Source organism: Salmo salar, chromosome ssa27 (genome assembly GCF_905237065.1).
Source record: "Salmo salar chromosome ssa27, Ssal_v3.1, whole genome shotgun sequence".
In the NCBI taxonomy this organism is placed as follows: Eukaryota; Metazoa; Chordata; class Actinopteri; order Salmoniformes; family Salmonidae; genus Salmo; species Salmo salar.
In genome coordinates this window covers 21,123,011-21,144,478 of record NC_059468.1, presented here as the reverse complement: position 1 = coordinate 21,144,478, position 21,468 = coordinate 21,123,011, and the positions used below count along the sequence as shown (strand labels likewise).

At 42.6% G+C, this 21,468-nt stretch overlaps 1 protein-coding gene across 4 annotated transcripts in view; it reads right to left on the bottom strand.

Annotated features, from left to right (window-relative positions):
* Nucleotides 1–1,030: 1,030 nt before the first annotated feature.
* Nucleotides 1,031–21,468, bottom strand: part of glci1 (Glucocorticoid-induced transcript 1 protein) — a 41,142-nt gene continuing 20,704 nt past the window's right edge. For 2 of the 4 annotated variants that reach the window (XM_014177850.1, XM_045709189.1), the window contains exons 3-8: nucleotides 13,383–13,472; nucleotides 3,304–3,453; nucleotides 2,843–2,992; nucleotides 2,190–2,406; nucleotides 1,899–2,019; nucleotides 1,031–1,765 (exon numbers count right to left, since the gene is read on the bottom strand). In XM_014177850.1, the coding sequence (XP_014033325.1) occupies nucleotides 1,450–1,765; nucleotides 1,899–2,019; nucleotides 2,190–2,406; nucleotides 2,843–2,992; nucleotides 3,304–3,453; nucleotides 13,383–13,472 (1,044 nt within the window). In that variant the 3' untranslated portion in view covers nucleotides 1,031–1,449. The remainder of the gene's footprint in view (nucleotides 1,766–1,898; nucleotides 2,020–2,189; nucleotides 2,407–2,842; nucleotides 2,993–3,303; nucleotides 3,454–13,382; nucleotides 13,473–21,468) is intronic. The other 2 variants (XM_045709190.1, NM_001165376.1) reach the window with 1 other exon arrangement.

Sequence of the window (21,468 nt, the reverse complement as noted above, 5' to 3'; positions counted from 1 at the left end):
ACTCACTCACTCTCTCTCGGCGTGCGTCACTCACTCACTCACTCTCTCTCGGCGTGCGTCACTCACTCACTCACTCTCGGCGTGCGTCACTCACTCACTCACTCTCGGCGTGCGTCACTCACTCACTCTCTCTCTCGGCGTGCGTCACTCACTCACTCTCTCTCGGCGTGCGTCACTCACTCACTCTCTCTCGGCGTGCGTCACTCACTCACTCACTCACTCTCGGTGTGCGTCACTCACTCACTCACTCACTCTCGGTGTGCGTCACTCACTCACTCTCGGTGTGCGTCACTCACTCACTCACTCACTCTCGGTGTGCGTCATTCACTCACTCACTCACTCTCTCTCGGTGTGTGTCACTCACTCACTCACTCACTTACTCTCTCTCGGTGTGCGTCACTCACTCACTCACTCTCTCTCGGTGTGCGTCACTCACTCACTCTCTCTCGGTGTGCGTCACTCACTCACTCTCTCTCGGTGTGCGTCACTCACTCACTCTCTCTCGGTGTGCGTCACTCACTCTCTCTCGGTGTGCGTCACTCACTCACTCACTCTCGGTGTGCGTCACTCACTCACTCACTCACTTACTCTCTCTCGGTGTGCGTCACTCACTCACTCACTCTCTCTCGGTGTGCGTCACTCACTCACTCACTCTCTCTCGGTGTGCGTCACTCACTCACTCACTCACTCTCTCTCTCTCTCTCGGTGTGCGTCACTCACTCAGCAGTTATGCCTACCTCAACCTCATTGGATAACGTGGGCAGGCCTCACGCTAGCTGTCACTCAAATGTGAGGGGCTGAAGCTCATTGGCTAGAACTCTAATCGCTATGGGGCTGGCCCAAGTGGGGGGAAATAAGAGAAAATGTTGCTGCAAAGCTTGAAGAAAACAGTCGCTTTCAAACTAGGGATTTCAAGGCTAATTGAGGTTAGACAGTAATTCTGATTGTAGATTATGCATGTATGAACTATACTATTGACACAACCAGCCCAAAGCGGGAGGTTTAAAAAAAATACTTTTAGTCGCCAAAGTACGGGAGCATGTCTTTAATCTTAAACACACTACTGTTTTAAAATGCATGCCCCCCCCCCCACATCCAAAGTGTCTCATTTTCTTCCCATCCACCCAATGACATCATCCAGCATCTCTACTTTTTACATGCTGTTAAAGATCACCATGTCTATCCCTGACAGGAACAGTGCCTTAGGAATACGCTAGGAACATGTGGTAGACTTGTCTTTGTTTTCTCCATTTGTTGTTGTTGTTGCCTGGGACATTGTTGCTAATGCTACGCCATGCAGAGTGTTTAGAGTTCAGCAGAGACAGAGAGAAGAGGAGGTCCTTTAGTGAAGGAAACAGGACCTCAGTGATGCTGATGATACTGGGGGCGTAATAATCATATTATTCAGAAGAAGAAGAACCACGTGTCAGAGGCCAGCTCTGCCCAGGTCTAGCTGATGGCCAGGCAGTCTGTCTGGGGGGCAGTCTCTGGTGGCGAGGTGGGCGTTGGAGTGGCAGCCTCCTCGGGGGTGGGAGCGTCGTCTGTGCTGGTGGAGGTGTGGACCTGAGTGGGGAGGACGCGGCAGAATGCTGACGTCATTGAGCTGGGGCCGGCCTCGGGGTCGTCGTCGGGGTGAGAGGTCACAGAGAGGTGCAGGGCGCCGGGGGTCAGTCTGACAGGGCAGAAGGCAGAGCCGGTGGAGATGAAGTTGACCTTGTTCTTGTCGGGGCAGGAGAAGAGAGGGACTGACGCTGACTGCCTGGAGCTGGACAGACAAAAGGGAAGAGACGGCGTGTTAACTCCTTTCATGACATGTATATACAACTGACCTTCAGTATCAACGACTTTGGTGTGATAAAAGAGATCCTAAAAGATCCCTGGTCTCTTGCTGTGCTTACCTCATTTCCTCAAACACCTTGATCTTCTCACAGCCCTCTGGGGGTTCTCTCTTGAACATGTAGCTGTTGTTGGGTTTAGGAGACGAGGCAAACTTTGGCAGCGGAGAGCTACTGCCACTGTCTGGAGACAGAGAGACAGAGACAATGGTCAGAAAAGGTCAGAAAATAAGATTACAGTCCCCGGACAAGACAGTCCACATTGGAAGTTCAGAGCCTTGCTCAAAGGCACAACGGTAGGATGACCAATGGAGGCCTTGCCCCAGGTCTGAGAGAGCATCCTGACAGTCCTACCTTTATCCCTGTCGTATGGCAGATCGTCGGTGGAGTAAGGGCTGCCCTCATGTGAGCCGGACCCCGGGGGGCAGGCAGGAGAGGGACAGGGGGACAGGCTGGAACTACTGCTGGAGCGGCCGGGGGCAGAGGGGGTCTGTGTGTCCACGCTACGGGTACTGCTGCTGCGCTGCTGTGGGGGGAAGGGGGCTCGTCGCCCGTCTGGTACCTCCAACACCTGGGGGAGGGCGAGGAGTGAAGGAAAAAGAGATGTCTCGTCACTGAGTACTGCAAGTCATTGGATTTCAGGTGACACAGCAGGCGCATGAGTGGTTGTGTGCATGTCTTCTCAGCTCCCTCCAGACACACGAGTTTCAAGTTCCAAGTTGTAATGTCACGTGCACAAGTACAGTGAAATGCCTTTCTTGCAAACTCTAAATGTAGAGAAAATGGTGCGGCACAGTTTCAAGAAAACAGTCACTTTCAAAGTAAGGATTCTGTGGCTAATTGAGTAAAGACAGTAATTCTGCTTATAGATTATATATGAACTACACATTGACACATGCAGCCCATGACAGATGTCTTGCTTGACTGCGAGTGGCCACCGCTAGTATTGTGTGAGAGTGCATATTGTAAATATGTGATTGGATGCATCTACCAGTCCGTCCCCTCACCTTGAGCTCCTCTTTCTCTCCGTTGTTGTCTCTGATGAAGACCTTCTCCAGCTCGTGGTTGATTCCCTCCATGCTGCTGGGTACTCTGGTGATGGAGGACTTGGGCACCGTCATGTTGGACATCTGGGACGACTTAGACATGCAGGACCACTGCAGACATTCAAAAACAAAACCTCAATATTACACATGTAAACAGGGCAGAGTTCTGTTGATTAAGCTTCCCTGGTGTGTTAGGTTTGCACTTTGGGGTCGATTGCCTTGATTCCATTCCGTTCAGCAAGATAAATCACGCATACCCCTAAAGCATGACTAGATACACACACACACACACACACACACACACACACACACACACACACACACACACACACACACACACACACACACACACACACACACACACACACACACACACACACACACACACACACACACGTCTGGATGGCAGTATTGTGCCTTACCTGTGCTTGGTTGGACATGGTGTTGATGGTGGTGTTGATAGGCCCCTGTAAAGGAGATGAGCTGTCTTTGTCTCTTTGACACAGAGACGGACGACCTCCCTGCTGCTGCTTACTACCGCCACGCAGCTGCTGCCGGAGCTTGGCTATCTGCTGAGGAGAACAGAGGAGGAAAGGAAGTGGAAAGAGGGACAGGAAAAGAGAGGGAGAGTAAGACAGAGACAAAGAAAAGAGAAAAACACAGAGAAAGAGAGAGAAAGGACCAGTAACATGTTAACAGATGAACCTCTGTCTCATGTAATGTAGCCAATTTAATCTTAGCACGTTTTGACATAACCCCATATATCCACCAGAGGTCCCCATAGCTCAGGGCAGGCAGCTCCCAGTAATGAATGCATCAGATTACATGTATAGCTGGAGCTGTGCAGTCCCTAGGTACATCTAAAAGGAGATAGTCACATTCCTTTCAGACTATCTGGCAGGCTAGTCATCGATCTAATCTCTAAAGGAAGAATCTATGAATCGTAAAAAAACACATCATAAAAAGGCCATTTACAATATAGGTAATGTCTTTCATTTGCATGGTGCTGTTCAAACCTTTGAAAGACCCACAGACTGTGCTAAACTGTGCATCTAACAGAAGAGATGACTGTGTATTGGCTCTGACCAATAAGGACTAAAGGGCTAGAACTCCGGTCCTGTGTGGCTCTAGGTATATCTTTGACCCACATTGATATGTCTTCATAATTCTGCATTCATATTAGCCCACAGAGGGAAGTTTCAATTGCTAAGAGTATTTTGAACTCTCAGACAAGTGGGGGCCTTTTGTGTGTCAGATAGAAGCACAGTACAGTAAAAGCATATCAGATGAATAGTTGTGTGGGGGCCTTTTGTGTGTCTGATAGAAGCACAGTACAGTTAAAAGCATATCAGATGAATAGTTGCTTATGTATCGTAACCCCAGGTGTAAAATAGTAAATAATAACTACTTCTCAGAAAGTATTAAACTGTCATGAGGAGTAAATAATAATTGTAGCCCTCTGAATTCATATTCACAAGGTTGTCCACTATCGGCTTATCTATTTGTTAACTATTAAAATCAGATCCAACAATAATAATATCCAGGGGCTAGATATCCAGGGCCTAAAAACAAAGGTGACATTGTACGTTGATGACATGTTTTCTTTTAAATGCGCAATATTGATCCCTGCACAGCTTCAGAGGATCTAGATCATTTCTCAAACCACTTTGGATTACAAACCGAACTATGATAAAGTGTACCATATTACATATTGGATTACTAAATCATTCAAATTTTACATTGCAGTGTAGTTTACAAATAAAATAGTCTGACGGTTAAGTGGACATACTCGGTATTCATATCCCGAAATAAATTCATTCTCAATACAATACATTTTAATAGAAAGTTAGCAAAAATAGATAAGATCTTGCTACTATGGAAAGGTAAATACTTGTCCATTTGTGGAAAAATCACCGTGATTCATTCTTTAGTCACATCCCAGTTTACGTTTTTACTGATGGCCTGCCTACACCGGACAACTTGTTCATTTCTATTTTATGAGTAAAACAATGTTCCACTTTATTTGGAACGGTAAGTCAGACAAAATTAAAAACGGGCCTATTTATATCATTAATATGAATTCGGAGGGCTACAATTGTTGAATATTAAAGAATTGAACCTCTCACTAAAGGCTTCAGTCATACAAAAGTTATACCTAAATCCAAACGGGTTCTCCAGCAGATTAGTGAGAATGGCTCACCCTCGTGAGAATGGCTCACCCTAGTGAGAATGGCTCACCCTCATTTTCCATTTATTCAAAATACAACCTCTCACTTTTGGTTATTTGAAAATGAAATCTCAAAAATATCACTATTTTTAAAACAAGCCATAGAAAGCTGGTTGCAATTTCAGTTTAATCCACTAGAAAAGACAGAACAAGTATTACTACAAATATTAAAAAGGTTAAAACGCAAATATAATAATTGATTAAAAAAATAACATTTTTGGAGAACAAAACAATATAGTCTTTGTTAATTATATCATACATAGGACTGGGTGAGTGGTCACCAATGCGGCTACCAACAATATATAGAAAAGTCTGCTCTATCCACAATTATAACCAGCTGATTGCAGCATTACTGCAAAAATGGAGGCTAGTGGAAGTTGTCTGTCGGCCCTGCATTAAAGACCAAAATTGCAAATGTATATATATATAAATAGGAACGTATACCAGTTCCATTTAAGGACCAAAACATTGACAGCTGTGCCGTACAGGTTGCAAAATAGTTGGGAAGAGATTTTTGATGTGCAGATCCCATGGCACAGGGTTCATGAACTGATACACAAAACAACACTGGATTCAAAAAACTGAGTTTTTCCATTTTAATTATACAAAATTCTTGCAATCAATAGAATGTTATGTATATGGGGGATACAACCATCCCAACTCTGCAGATTTGGCTGCGAAGTGTTTTGGTACTGCCCATATGTAGCCTGTTTCTGGTTGCAGGTTAAGGAATGGCTGAACAATCACACCGCTGCGCGCTTTTAGTAAAGGTGTTCATCTATTATTTAGAATCTGTTGAAACTATGAGAATAGAAAGGTTCAGAACTTTTGTGAAACATCATGCAGTACCACAGCTGAAAAATATTTGGCAAGTAGAAGAAGTCAAGACGGGATGTTTTTTTTTAAGAGATCGATGGGAGGGGTTGAGGGTAGCTGAAGGGTGAGATAGATAGATAGATAGATAGATAGATAGATAGATAGATAGATAGATAGATAGATAGATAGATAGATAGATAGATAGATAGATAGATAGATAGATAGATAGATAGATAGATAGATAGATAGATAGATAGATAGATAGATAGATAGATAGATAGATAGATAGATAGATAGATAGATAGATAGATAGATAGATAGATAGATAGATAGATAGATAGAAGATAGATAGATAGATAGATAGATAGATAGATAGATAGATAGATAGATAGATAGATAGATAGATAGATAGATAGATAGATAGATAGATAGATAGATAGATAGATAGATAGATAGATAGATAGATAGATAGATAGATAGATAGATAGATAGATAGATAGATAGATAGATAGATAGATAGATAGATAGATAGATAGATAGATAGATAGATAGATAGATAGATAGATAGATAGATAGATAGATAGATAGATAGATAGATAGATAGATAGATAGATAGATAGATAGATAGATAGATAGATAGATAGATAGATAGATAGATAGATAGATAGATAGATAGATAGATAGATAGATAGATAGATAGATAGATAGATAGATAGATAGATAGATAGATAGATAGATAGATAGATAGATAGATAGATAGATAGATAGATAGATAGATAGATAGATAGATAGATAGATAGATAGATAGATAGATAGATAGATAGATAGATAGATAGATAGATAGATAGATAGATAGATAGATAGATAGATAGATAGATAGATAGATAGATAGATAGATAGATAGATAGATAGATAGATAGATAGATAGGATACTGTGTCCGTAAAATGTATATAGTATGAATAAACTGGAAGTAGAAGCCTGAGTACTGTTGTCCATTAGTTTACTCCAATTAGGTGAGGGTCAGCAGAAAATAATGAAAGAAAATATATTTTAATGGGGGATTGGAAATGATACAAAAATTACATTGATAGCTTGGTAGCTATGAAATGCTTGCCACATGGTAGCTATTTTATGTATGTAGCATCTCACGACCAGACAGGACAAGCCCAGACATGTTATTGTCCCTGTGCCTTTACACAGAAGTCATTGTAGGCTCAGTCATTGCAGTAATTTTACCATAGCAACACAACACAGGTCCCCTCTTACACCAGAACCACATGCTATTTTCACAATGCATTTACACAAACCGTCCTTCAACTTGTCCTCTTCCACCAAGTCATTTTACTATAGCAACACAAACATCCAGCCTAACAGGTCCTTATCAAAGGAGGCTCTGTCTGAATGGAAAGGCTGATATGTGATCCACTTTCTTTAGCCATAGTGGGCCTGGTGCACTCAATAGTTCGTCAGCTTTCCAGATAACTCAAGAATCAGTAGGCGATAATAGGCACATCACAAATTTCTCTTATGATGCTGGGCCCAAAATAAAGACAGTAATGTAAGAAAAGCCTACATAAACTATAAAACAGTGTTGCTCGACTGCTTTATTCCAGCAACAACATCGCTCCTGAATACACCAACTCAAACACACATACTGAAAACTCACTCAAGCTCTTATGTGCGACTTGTTTCGGGAAACTAGCCATATGTCACGTGTCACTACTTCACAGGAGAGGCATTTTAATGTATTTTTTTATCAAAATGCGTTTTTAGGAGAAACGCCTTATGGAACATGTGAAATTTCATGTGCCTTAAAACTTGTATGTCATCTGTAAATGCAATAAAAATAGTTAATTCACGAGCCCAGTTGGTTTAGCCACGGAAAAAGACAGGAAACATCCTGCTAGCCGTGATTGGCTGAGATAATGGATGGACTGGACATGCCTAGGAGATGAGTTGGAATAGGTCTGTCTATAACATTAGCTGGTCAGTATGTCTAGGTAATCCTTTCTAACGCTGCTTTTTTTTAAACGATATCACGAAGAACTGCAAAAGTGTTGCTCTCCACTTTCTGGAGGACTGAGTTTTTAAATCAGTGGAATGCCCGGTGGAAGCAGAGTGTGATAGCTAAGGAGATGGAGAAAATTCTGCCATTTGATTGCAAATATGCAGAGGGAGTCGAAAAGAGAAAAGCGAAGGCTGTTGTATACCTGTCACTGAATTACATCTTCAAACGAAGGGCAACCATGGCATCCGTGACAGAGAGGGAGAAGTGTTCATCCATGTTCATCCACGAGTAAGAGTCTAGCTAGCTACATTTTCAGATATCATACATTTCTAATTAAACGTAGAAATTAAAGTGTACTGTTAGCTAGCTCGCTGGCTCGATCACTAACGTTACGTGTATGACCTGTGTAGTAATATTATTCGTATCTCAGAGCCATTTGCTTTGCTAGTTATAGCCTAATGTTAGCTAGCTAACATTGAACCTAGTTGGTTAGCTATTTGCAGATTCATGCAGGGTAGTAACATTATGAGTTGGGATTATGGTGCATTGTTTAGCTAGCTTGCTGTCTAAAAAGACTCTACTATGTAAGTAAACATTTCACTGTACCGTTTACACCTTCTGTATCCTGTGCATGTGACAAATAAACTTTGATTTTATTTGATAAAGTGTGTGTTTACCAGAGATGGTAATGTGAAGAACATGACCTGCAGCAAAGTCAAGTTAGGATATAACGTTAGGCCAATGAGACAGTGTCCAAGTCCTGAAATCCTCCAGTAGAATGCCCTGCTTTTGTTTCGTAAGCTTTTTTCTATAATTAGCTTGCCATTCATTTATAAACCCACAACAAGATCATTTTTTACTTTACTGTAATAATTAACACAAATTAGCTAAAGTGAAGATGCTGTCAGCTATATGATAAGGTCATTATTTGAACTGGCTAGTCAGCTAACAAGCTAGAAACAAACCAAAACATTGTTAAGAAAGTTGCTTCTAGTTTCCTGGTTTGCGAGATTAACATATACTAAATTCATTTTTAAAACAGGTGGGTTTTAAAAAGTTATGCTATTTTGGACCACTAGGCTGCTGATGTCATGCTGCCTTTAGTTTGTGTTTTTTCATAACGACAACGACAAGTTTGATGTCGGACGACAATAGAATGTTCATGTCTCACTGCGACAAATGTCTACAGATTAACACAGTATAAACCAGTCTTTAGTCTTGAAATCTTTGGTTGTTTACTACACTACCGTACTCACTCTGTATAGCACATGGCCTCACATGTGAATCCTTAAAGAGATGGGTGGGTCTAAGGCTTAAGAGGGTGTGAACGATGTTGATTGGGTGTAGACAAAGAAGAGCTCTCAAGTAGGTGTACCAAAACATTCAAGGACCATTTCCTCAAAAGTGAGGTTACAAGTTTATCAACTTTAAAAGCAGAATTACTTTCCCATTGTTCCTCAAATGCAGTGTATTATAGAGCTAGAAAATGGCCTGAGTCTATACAATGTAAAAAACACATTTTAATTTTGCTACATAAGACCAAATCGAGACAGTCAGTCACATGGTTATTCTTTAAAAGTGCTTTCCTCACCATCTTAAATAAGCATGCCCCATTAAAGTAAAATGTAGAACTAAGCACAGATATAGCCCTTGGTTCACTCCAGACCTGACTGCCCTTGACCAGCACAAAAACATCCTTTGGCGTACTGCATTAGCGTCGAATAGCCCCCGTGATATGAAACTTTTCAGGGAAGTCAGGAACCAATATACACAGGCAGTTAAGAAAGCAAAGGCTAGCTTTTTCAAACACAAATTTGCATCCTGTAGCAAACTCCAAAAAGTTCTGGGACACTGGCACCCCAATGGTGGAACAAGCTCCTTCACGACACCAGGACAGCGGAGTCAATCACCACCTTCCGGAGACACCTGAAACCCCACCTCTTTAAGGAATACCTGGGATAGGATAAAGTAATCCTTCTACCCCCCCCCCCAAAAAAAAAACAATATATAGATGTACTATTGTAAAGTGGTTGTTCCACTGGATATCATAAGGTGAATGCACCAATTTGTAAGTCGCTCTGGATAAGAGCGTCTGCTAAATGACGTAAATGTAAGAGCACCTCCTCCCAGCTGCCCACAGCACTGAGGCTAGGAAACACTGTCACCACCGATAAATCTACGATAATCAAGAACTTCAAAAAGCCTTTTTCTACAGCTGGCCATGCTTTCCACCTGGCTACCCCTACCCCAGTCAACAGCTCTGCACCCCCCACAGCAACTTGCCCAAGCCTCCCCCATTTCTCCTTCACCCAAATCCAGATAGCTGATGTTCTGAAAGAGCTGCAAAATCTGGATCCCTACAAATCAGCTGGGCTAGACAATCTGGACCCTCTCTTTCTAAAATTATCTGACGCAATTGTTGGAACCCCTATTACTAGCCCGTTCAACCTCTCTTTCGTATCGTCTGAGATCCCTAAAGATTGGAATGCTGCCACGGTCATTCCCCTCTTCAAAGGGGGAGACACTCTAGACCCAAACTGTTAGACCTATATCTATCCTAACCTGCCTTTCTAAAGTCTTCGAAAGCCAAGTTAACAAACAGATCACAGACCATTTCGAATCGCACTGTACCTTCTCCACTATGCAATCTGGTTTCCGAGCTAGTCATGAGTGCACCTCAGCCACGCTCAAGGTCCTAAACGATATCATAATCGCCATCGATAAAAGACAGTACTGTGCAGCCGTTTTCATTGACCTGGCCAAGGCTTTTGACTCTGTCAATCACCACATTCTTATCGGCAGACTAAACAGCCTTGGTTTCTCAAATGACTGCCTCGCCTGGTTCACCAACTACTTCTCAGAGTTCAGTGTGTCAAAACGGAAGGCCTGTTGTCCGGACATCTGGCAGTCTATGGGGGTGCCACAGGGTTCAATTCTCGGGCCGACTCTTTTCTCTGTATTACATCAATGATGTCGCTCTTGCTGCTGGCGATTCTCTGATCAACCTCTACGCAGACGACACCATTCTGTATACTTCTGGCCGTTCTTGGACACTGTTAACAAACCTCCAGGCGAGCTTCAATGCCATACAACACTCCTTCTGTGGCCTCCAACTGCTCTTAAATGCAAGTAAAACTAAATGCATGCTCTTCAACAGATCGCTGCACGCACCTGCCAACCCGTCTAGCATCACTACTATGGACGGTTCTGACTTAGAATATGTGGACATCTACAAATACCTAGGTGTCTGGTTACACTGTAAACTCTCTTTCCAGACTCACATTAAGCATCTCCAATACAAACTTAAATCTAGAACCGGCTTCCTATTCTTGACTTCGGCGTTGTCATTTTACAAAATAGCCTCCAACACTCTACTCAGCAAATTGGATGTAGTCTTTCACAGTGCCATCCATTTTGTTATCAAAGCCCCATATACTACCACTGCGACCTGTATGCTCTCGTTGGCTGGCAAAAATCCTGAAGCTGGAGACTTATATCTCCCTCACTAACTTCAAGCATTAGCTGTCAGAGCAGCTTACCAATCATTGCACCTGTACATAGCCCATCTGTAAAATAGCCCACCCAGCTACCTCATCCCCATATTATTATTTATTTATTTATTTGCACCCTAGTATCTCTACTATACACAGTCATCTTCTGCACATCTATCACTCCAGTGTTTAATTGCTAAATTGTAATTATTTCGCCACTACGGCCTATTTATTGCCTTACCTCCCTAATCTTACTACATTTGCACACACTGTATACAGATGTTTCTATTGTGTTATTGACTGTACATTTGTTTATCCCATATGTAACTCTGTGTTGTTTGTGTCGCACTGCTTTGCTCCATCTTGGCCAGGTCGCAGTTGTAAATGAGAATGTGTGTGTGAGAGAGTTAAGACATTCAGCTAGGCTGGGCAGCACTTTACACAGGGTTGAAAGTAGAGCAAGTACATCCTCTATAATGCTGAGGAAATAACAACACAAGAGTTAAGTGAGGAAGTGTTGGTAAATAATGAGGTCTACAAGATTAGGATTATGGTCGCTTAACAACCCTGGGATCTAGAGGTTATATAGGCCTACAAACAATCACGGTGTAACTGAAGGGGACCTCAACCCCTCTGCACTACAGCTCCAAGCTCCATTACCGTTACTAAGGAACATGCCTGAGCACTACTATTTTAACTGTTCTCCCTGCTGCTAAACTAGGGAGGGAGAGGGAGAGCGCGAGAGAGAGCCCGCTATAGGCAGACCTGGCTCTCAAGAGAGAAACAGGCTGTGCACACTGCCCACAAAATGAGGTGGAAACTGAGCTGCACTTCCTAACCTCCTGCCAAATGTATGACCATACCAGAGACACATATTTCCCTCAGATTACACAGACCCACAAAGAATTAAAAAACAAATCCAATTTTAATAAACTCCCATATCTACTGGGTGAAATACCACAGTGTGCCATCACAGCAGCAAGATTTGTGACCTGTTACCACAAGAAAAGGGCAACCAGTGAAGAACAAACACCATTGTAAATACAACCCATATTTCTGTTTATTTATTTTCCCTTTTGTACTTTAACCATTTGCACATCAGCAGTTCCTTTGAAACTTTTGTGAGTGTAATGTTTACTCTTAAATTTGTATTTCACTTTTGTTTATCTATTTCACTTGCTTTGGCAATGTAAACATATATGTTTACCATGCCAATAAAGCCCTTTGAATTGTAGAGAGAGAGAGGAAGAAACAGAGAGGCAGAACGAGAAAGAATGAGAGAAAGAGGCTGAAAGAGAGAGAGGAATCTGAGGTCTGCCTGGCTATCTTTTCTGTCAATAAATTGCCTGCTGGGTTATGGCTGGGTTATGGCTGGGCTGGCGGTTGGTTTCTGGTTAGTTGCGAGTGAGATAAACAGTGTTATCTGCCTCCTCCCTGCCTGTGGCCGTATAGCACCAGGGTGGAGCGGAGAGGGGATGATAAGACAACGACCGCCCGCCCCGGCACTACGTCTCTGACCCCCAGCATTAGAACAGAGAAGCCCTGAGCATGCGGACGTCATACAGGAAGTTATATATAGAAGGTGGCGAGAGGGAGAGGGCATGTCACGGCATGTCACGACATTCTAGTCGTCATGTCAACTTCAAGTCATCTCAACCTGGCAGAATCTACGTCTCAACCTGGCAGAATCTACGTCTGGGTTAAAGGAGGATGACAGCAGTGAAACTGACGCACAGTGTGCTAGGATAACAGATTACATCAGTTTTACATGGAGGCCTACTGTACAGTATGGTGTCATTGCTGATCTGATAACACCTTGATCCAATCGTCATTAGGAAAGTGCTGCAAGTTGTGTTTTCTTACAAAAGGTTAGGGTTTCTAATGACGTTTTAGTGTGGTGTGTGTGTGTGTGTGTGTGTGTGTCGTGCATGCATACACAAGCGTGAGTGAGTGTGTACCTCTTTGAGCTGGTCGGCGCTGCCCCAAGAAGCAGAGCGCTGGTGTGTGCTCCTCCTCTCTCCTGCTTCTTCACTCCAACATCCAGGTGTCTGAAAACAACAAGGAAACAACCAATAATATCATTATCTAATTACCAACCTCATATTCTCATCAGCTATGTCATTCATCGTGATCCTCATGTAGGGAATAAAAGTCTGCAGCCTGGGAGAGGGGCCTTTGACCCCAGCCTAAGCAGTGCACTACTTTGCCATTTCAGATTTGCCGTTGCGACACAAAACCTCAGACAGTTATGTGAACTTGGTCTCTCTACCATGCAGTAGTGGCAGGTTTGACATGGATGCTTTGCTGTGCATACATCATGTATAACGAGATCTAAAATGGAGCTTCAACTAGCCGTGAGTGCTCTGTTGTGTGTCAGAGCACAACAGAAAAAGGAGAGGCCTCTAAATGCTGCAGGCTCAGCTAAAGCTACTGTGATGAATAAGTGATGTCAACTGGAGAGAGAGAGATAAAGTAGCCCTCGCTTCGTCCCTTGGTTACCCCTGGTCTGCTACTGGAGCTGAGAGAGAAGGAGGAGGAGAAAGACAGAAGGAGGAAGACAAGCGCAAAAGGAAATGAGAATAAAGTAAATCAAATTTTCCTGGTCGCGTACAAATATGTTATCGCGGGTGCAGAGAAATGCTTCTGTTTTTAACTCTAACAGAGCAGTGACACCTAACACTAGACACAAATCCCCCAAATAACAAGAAAGAAATATCAGAACGAGCACTGTCAGAGTCTGGAATACACAGTTGAAGTCGGAAGTTTACATACACTTATGTTGGAGTCATTAAAACTCGTTTTTCAACCACTCCACAAATGTCTTGTTAACAAACTATAGTTTTGGCAAGTCGGTTAGGACATCTACTTTGTGCATGACACAAGTAATTTTTCTAACAATTGTTTACAGACCGATTATTTCACTTATAATTCACTGTATCACAATTCCAGTGGGTCAGAAGTTTACATACACTAAGTTGACTGTGCCTTTAAACAGCTTGGAAAATTCCAGAAAATAATGTCATGGCTTTAGAAGCTCCTGATAGGCTAATTGACATCATTTGAGTCAATTGGAGGTGTACCTGTGGATGTATTTCAAGGCATACCTTCAAACTCAGTGCCTCTTGGCTTGACATCATGGGAAAAATCAAAAGAAATCAGCCAGGACCTCAGAAAAAACAATTGTAGACCTCCACAAGTCTGGTTAATCCTTGGGAGCAACTTCCAAACGCCTGAAGGTACCACGTACAACAATAGTACGCAAGTATAAACACCATGGGACCACGCAGCCATCATACCGCTCAGGAAGGAGACTCATTCTGTCTCCTAGAGATGAACGTACTTTGGTGCGAAAAGTGCAAATCAATCCCAGAACAACAGCAAAGGACATTGTGAAGATGCTGGAAGAAACAGGTACAAAAGTATCTATATCCACAGTAAAACAAGTCCTATATCGACATAACCTGAAAGGCCACTCAGCAAGGAAGAAGCCACTGCTCCAAAACCGCCATAAAAAAAGCCAGACTACGGTTTGCAACTGCACATGGGGGCAAAGATCGTACTTTTTGGAGAAACGTCTTCTGGTCTGATGAAACAAAAATAGAACTGTTTGGCCATAATGACCATCTTTATGTTCGGAGGAAAAAGGCGAAGGCTTGCAAGCCGAAGAACACCATCCCAACTGTGTAGCATGGGGGTGACAGTATCATGTTGTGGGGGTGCTTTGCTGCAGGAGGGACTAGTGCACTTCACAAAATAGATAGCATCATGAGGCAGGAAAATTATGTGGAGAAGCAACATCTCAAGACATCAGTTAGGGTTTTAAAGCTTGGTCGCAAATGGCTCTTCCAAATGGACAATGACCCCAAGCATACTTCCAAAGTTGTGACAAAATGTCTTAAGGAAAACAAAGTCAAGGTATTGGAGTGGCCATCACAAAGCCCTGACTACAATCCTACAAAAAATTTGTGGCAGAATTGAAAAAGCGTGTGTGAGCAAGGAGGCCTACAAACCTGACTCAGTTACACCAGCTCTGTCAAGAGGGATGGGCCAAAATTGTGGAAGGCTACCCGAAACGTTTGACCCAAGTTAAACAATTTTAAATGCAATGCTACCAAATACTAATTGAGTGCATGTAAACTTCTGACCCACTGGGAATGTGATGAAAGAAATAAAAGCTGAAATAAATCATTCTCTCTTCTATTATTCTGACATTTCACATTGTTAAAAAAAAGTGGTGATCCTAACTGACCTAAAACAGGGAATTTAGACTAGGATTAAATGTCAGGAATTGTGAAAAACTGAGTTTAAATGTATTTGGCTAAGGAGTATGTAAACTTCCAACTTCAACTGTATGTATGTATGTATGTATGTATGTATGTATGTATGTATGTATGTATGTATGTATGTATGTATGTATGTATGTATGTATGTATGTATGTATGTATGCATGCATGCATGTATATAAGTGATGCACCGATCGATAGATATCTATACACACACACAGTAGTGTGTGCAAAGCTGTCATCAAGGCAAAGAGTGGCTACTTAGAAAAATATAAAATATATTTTGATTTGATTAACACTTTTTTGGTTACTACATGATTCCATGTGTTATTTCATAATTTTGATGTCTTCATTCTACAAAGTAGAAAATAGTAAAAATAAAGAAAAACCCTTGAATGAGTAGGTGTGTCCAAATCTTTGTCTGGTACTGTATATATATATATATAATTTATTTTTTTGTTGTTGCTCGTAAAAGTTGGAGGGCCAAATAAAACCACCCACGGGCCAACAGCGGGGAATCCTGGTCTAGAGTGTCGACGATAGGTGGAGGTGATATGATCCTTAACCATCTCCCAAAGCGCTTCATGATAACAGAAGTGGGTTCCACGGGGCGACAGTCATTTAGTTCAGTTACCTTGGCTTTCTTGGGTACAGGAAAAATGGTGGACATATTGAAGCAAGTGTGGACAACAGACTGGGATATGGAGAGATAGAATATGTCTGTAAACCCTCCAGCCAGCTGGGATGCACATGCTCTGAGGACGCAGCCTGGGATGCTGTCTGAGCGGCATCCGCTTAAAATGTCTTACATCGCCACAGAGAGTGAGAGCTCGCAGTCCTCGTGAGTGGCGGTGGCCCGCGTTGGCGGCTCTGTTTTTCTCGAAGCAGGGAAAGGTGTTTAGTTTGTCCGGGAGAAGGACTGTGTCCGCAATGTGGCTGGCTTTCCCTTCATAATACGTGATTGTCTGGAGTCCCTGCCACATTTTTTTAAATTTTATTTTAACTTGATTTAAATAGGCAAGTCAGTGCAGAACAAATTCCTATTTACAATGACGACCTACCCCGACCAAACCAGGACAACGCTGGGCCAATTGGGAATCCCATAGGGCGGCGCACAATCACGGCCGGATGTGATGCAGCCTGGATTTGAACCTGGGACTGTAGTGACGCCTCTTGCACTGAGATGCAGTGCCTTAGACCGCTGGGCCACCCATGTCCATGTTCCCAGTCACCTTGTTGTGGTTAAATGCGGTGGTTCACGCTTTCAGTTTTGCGGCAATCCACAGTTTTTGGTTTGGGTAAGTTGTAATTGTCAGTGGAAACAACATCCTTTATGCACATCCTAACTGTCACAGTGTAAACAACATATTTTATGCACACCGAGTCAATGTATATGTTGATACTATTCTCAGAGATAACTCAGACCATTTCCTAGTCCGCGTGATTAAAACAATCTTGAAGTATAGATTCCGATTGGTCAGACCAACATTGAACAGTCCTTGCCACGGGTACTTCCTGATTAAGTTTCTGCCTATAGAGGGGAGGAGCAAAATTGAGGTGTGATCTGATTTGCCGACGGGAGGGCGGGGGAGGATCTTATAGCCGTCCCAGAAGGGGGAGTAGCAATGGTCAAGAGTGCTCGATACGCATGTAGCACAGGAGATATGTTAATACACTATATATATACACACACACACAAAAGTAGGTGGACACCCCTTCAAATTAGTGGATCCGGCTATTTCAGACACACCGCTTGCTGATAGGTGTATAAAATCGAGCAAACAGCCATGCAATCTCCATAGCAAATATTGGCAGAAGAATGGCCTTACTGAAGAACTCAGTGACTTTTAACATGGTACCGTCATAGGATGCCACTTTTCCAGTTTGTCAAATTTCGGCCCTGCTAGAGCTGCCCGGTCAACTCTAAGTGCTGTTATTGTGAAGTGGAAAGGTGCAACAACGGCTTAGCCGCAAAGCGGTAGGCCACACAAGCACACAGAACGGGACCGCAGAGCGCTGAAATGCGTAAAAATCATCTGTCCTCGGCTGCAACACTCACTACCGAGTTTCAAACTGCCTCCGGAAGCAACGTCAGCACAACAACTGTTTGTCGGGAGCTTCATGAAATGGATTATCATGGCCGAGCAGCCGCACACAAGCCTAAGATCACCATGCGCAATGCCAAGCGTCGGCTGGAGTGGTGTCAAGCTTGCCGCCATTGGACACTGGAGCAGTGGAAACGCGTTCTCTGGAGTGATGAATCACACTTAACAATCTGGACGAATCTGGGTTTGGCGGATGCCAGGCCTAATCGCCCAACATCAGTGCCCGACCTCACTAATGCTCGTGGCTGAATGGAAGCAAGTCCCCGCAGCAATGTTCCAACATCTAGTGGAATGTCTTCCCAGAAGGGGGGGGACCAACTCCATATTAATGCCAATGATTTTGGAATGAGATGTATGTAAAACAGAGTATGTTATAGTCCCTGATGTCTCTCTGGAATGAGATCCTCACCCTGACCTTGTCTATTGTCCAGGGACTAAACGTTAGAGAGTCATATACTTGGAAGCGGTGGATGGTATGCACGCCTCCTGCGTCTGAATAGGAGCCCACTCCTCTTCTGGAGCAGCCCCTGGGATGAATGGAACTGCCTCGGGGAGTTCAAACAAAGGATCCAATTCAGGGAAGTCAAATTTGTGATGAGTGACCACGGATGTAATATCCAAAAGTTATTTTCAGATGCATGTAATAATGCAAGAAATGTTCTGAGCAAATAATGTAAGAAATAACAGAAGCTATAAACAGGGCGAACATGTCAGGCAGCGCCATATTGTACATTGCCGGGGTATTTCAACACATGGCAGGCATCAGACAGGAATTAAATGGAGTGTGTGCTGTGATAAAGAATAGGCCAACTCTGTGTGTCTGCTTGAGAGAGGGCAAAGAGAGATAATAAAGAGAGAGAGAAAGGGAATAAAGAGAGAGAGAGAAAATAAAATCCCAAGTTCAAGAACATTGGGAAACAACGGCTCTCCAAAATGTTTTTTTTTGTGAGTAGAATACTTTTTATTTTCTGCAGTTATGCCTTCATCACAGCATCTGTGTATATATACTGTAAGGGCCAATGGAAGTGCTAGGCCAAAGCTGTAGCCAGAAGCGGTAGTAAATATTGTAAAATGGTGAGTTCTTCTGTGGAGACTTCACATTGTTGTCTTCTGTAACCAGTTCAACACCATCACCAAGCCAGGCAGGAAACAGAGAGAGACAGCTTTGAACATAGCCTTTTTCATCTCCTCTTTAAAGAGAAGAGTACACACACACACACACACACACACACACACACACACACACACACACCATATCCTCTCCTCTTACAGTGGTCCATGTGTGACCGCATACCGTTCCCTGCCCTGCATGTGTTCGGTAAATGAACAAACACTCCAAAGGAAATTCCAGTTTTTCCGTTGGTTAGGGTTTGGACCGTTCGGCATATGAAAAGTGTCCTTATGGCACAAGCCATAAACCTTTTTCCGATGCTGAGGACGAGAGCAGGTCCGTACTGCACATGTGGATATGTCAGATTTTTCTATGCATGTGGACAAAGGAGAAGTGGAATCGACGGGCTGATTCATATAGTAAACCGGCTGCCAGGTTGACTCCACAGTAATATGGTTTTTGAGATGATCTAGAAATGTGGCTATTGGCCGGGCTGAGGAGGTTATTAGGCCCCGGTTGCCAAGCAGTGCAGTAAAACAGAATGTAGGAGGTCATCAGGGGCTGACACTGTCATGGTTCATGTGGGGTCGAATGACATTATGAAGGGCAGCTCAGAACAGCTGAAGATGGATTATAAAGAACTGATTGGGCCACTACTTGACACCAACAAACGGCCCATAATAGCTGGCCCTCTGCCCTCCCTAAATTGTGCCATTGAACATTGTAGCAGACTTTTAGCTCTCCATAACTGGCTACGAGACTATTGTAGCTCTGTTGACAATTTTGATACCGTCTGGAAACAAAGCTCGTATTATAAAAAGGAGCATGGGCTCCACCCAAATCATTTGGGTTCCTGGATCCTTTCACAGCATTATAAGGCTGTGTTGAGACAATGACTTATCAATGACCCAAGTCCAGCTTATTTAATCCCTACCATCATGTCGCTGAGTTGTCATGATGCTTCAGCAAATATACATTATCCCAGGGGTTTGGAACCGTTTGCACTGAGGTGGTGTGCCCTAGCAGGAAGTCCACTGTGGGCAGCTCACCCTGTACTAACATAAAATAACCCGAGCATGTCTACCTCTGTTTTTCTTGCTTTACTGGGAAGCTTAGCAATCAAGAATCCCAGAAAAGTGTAAAAAATAAATAAATCCCATGTTAGCAAATGTAGCTTAAAAAACAAGGTTCCTGAAATTACGAATTTTTTCTAACAGATTACATTTATATTCTGACAATCTCTGAAACTCACTTAGATAATATTTTTGATACATGGTTATAAGATCGACAGAAAAGACAGAAATGCCAAAGGTGGAGGTGTGGCTGTTTATATTCAGAACCACATTCCTGTAAAGCTTAGCGAGGATCTCATGTTAAATACTGTTGAAGTAATATGGCTACAGGTTCATCTGCCTCACCCATTCTGGTGGGAAGCTGTTATAGATCACCAAGTGCTAACAGTCAGTATCTGGATATCCTGTGAAATGCTTGATAATGTATGTGATATCAATAGACGGGTATATTTTCTGGGTGATTTGACAGGCTGCTCACTCAAGAAAAAGCTTCAAACTGTAACTAGTGCCTGCAACCTGGTTCAGGTTATCAATCAACCTACCAAGGTAGTTACAAACAGCACAGGAATTAAATCATCAACATGTATTGATCATATCTTTACTAATGCTGCAGAAATGTGTTTGAAAACAGTATTCAAATCCATCAGATGGATGTAGTGATCACAATATAGTAGCAATATCTAGGAAACCAAAGTTCCAAAGTCTGGGCCTAATATAGTGTATAAGAGCTCATACAATACATTTTGTGCAATTCCTATGTTGTTGATGTAAAGAATATTTGTTGGTCCGTGGTGTGTAATGAGGAGCAACCAGACGCTGCACTTGACACATTTATGAAATTGCTTATCTCAGTTACTAATAAGCATGCACCCGTTAACTAAATTACTGTAAAAACTGTTATATCCCTATGAATTGATGAGGAATTGAAAAACTATGGTAGAGAGGGATGAAGCAAAATAAATGGGAAATAGGTCTGGCTGTACAACCGATTGGCAAACGTACTGCAAATTGAGAAATCATGTGATTAAACTCAATAAAAAGAAGAAACTACACTAATACTCAAAGATAAATGACAAAGAATGATAGTAAAAAGCTTTGGAGTAACTTAAATGAAATTTTGGGCAAAAAGGCAAACTCTGCTCCATCATTCATTGAATCAGATGGCTCACTCATTACAAAACCCATTGATATTGCCAACTACATTAATGATTTTTTCATTGGCAAGATTAGCAAAATTAACAAACGCTGACAGTACACATCCAAGTATATCTGACTAAATTATGAAAGACAAGCATTGTTTTTTTTAATTCTGTAAAGTAAGTGTGGAAGAGGTGAAATGTTTTGTTGTTGTCTATCAACAATGACAAGCCACCGGGGTCTGACAAATTACTGAGGATAATAGTGTATTATACTACCACTCCTATTTGCCATATCTTCAATTTAAGCCTACTGGACAGTGTATGCCCTCAGGC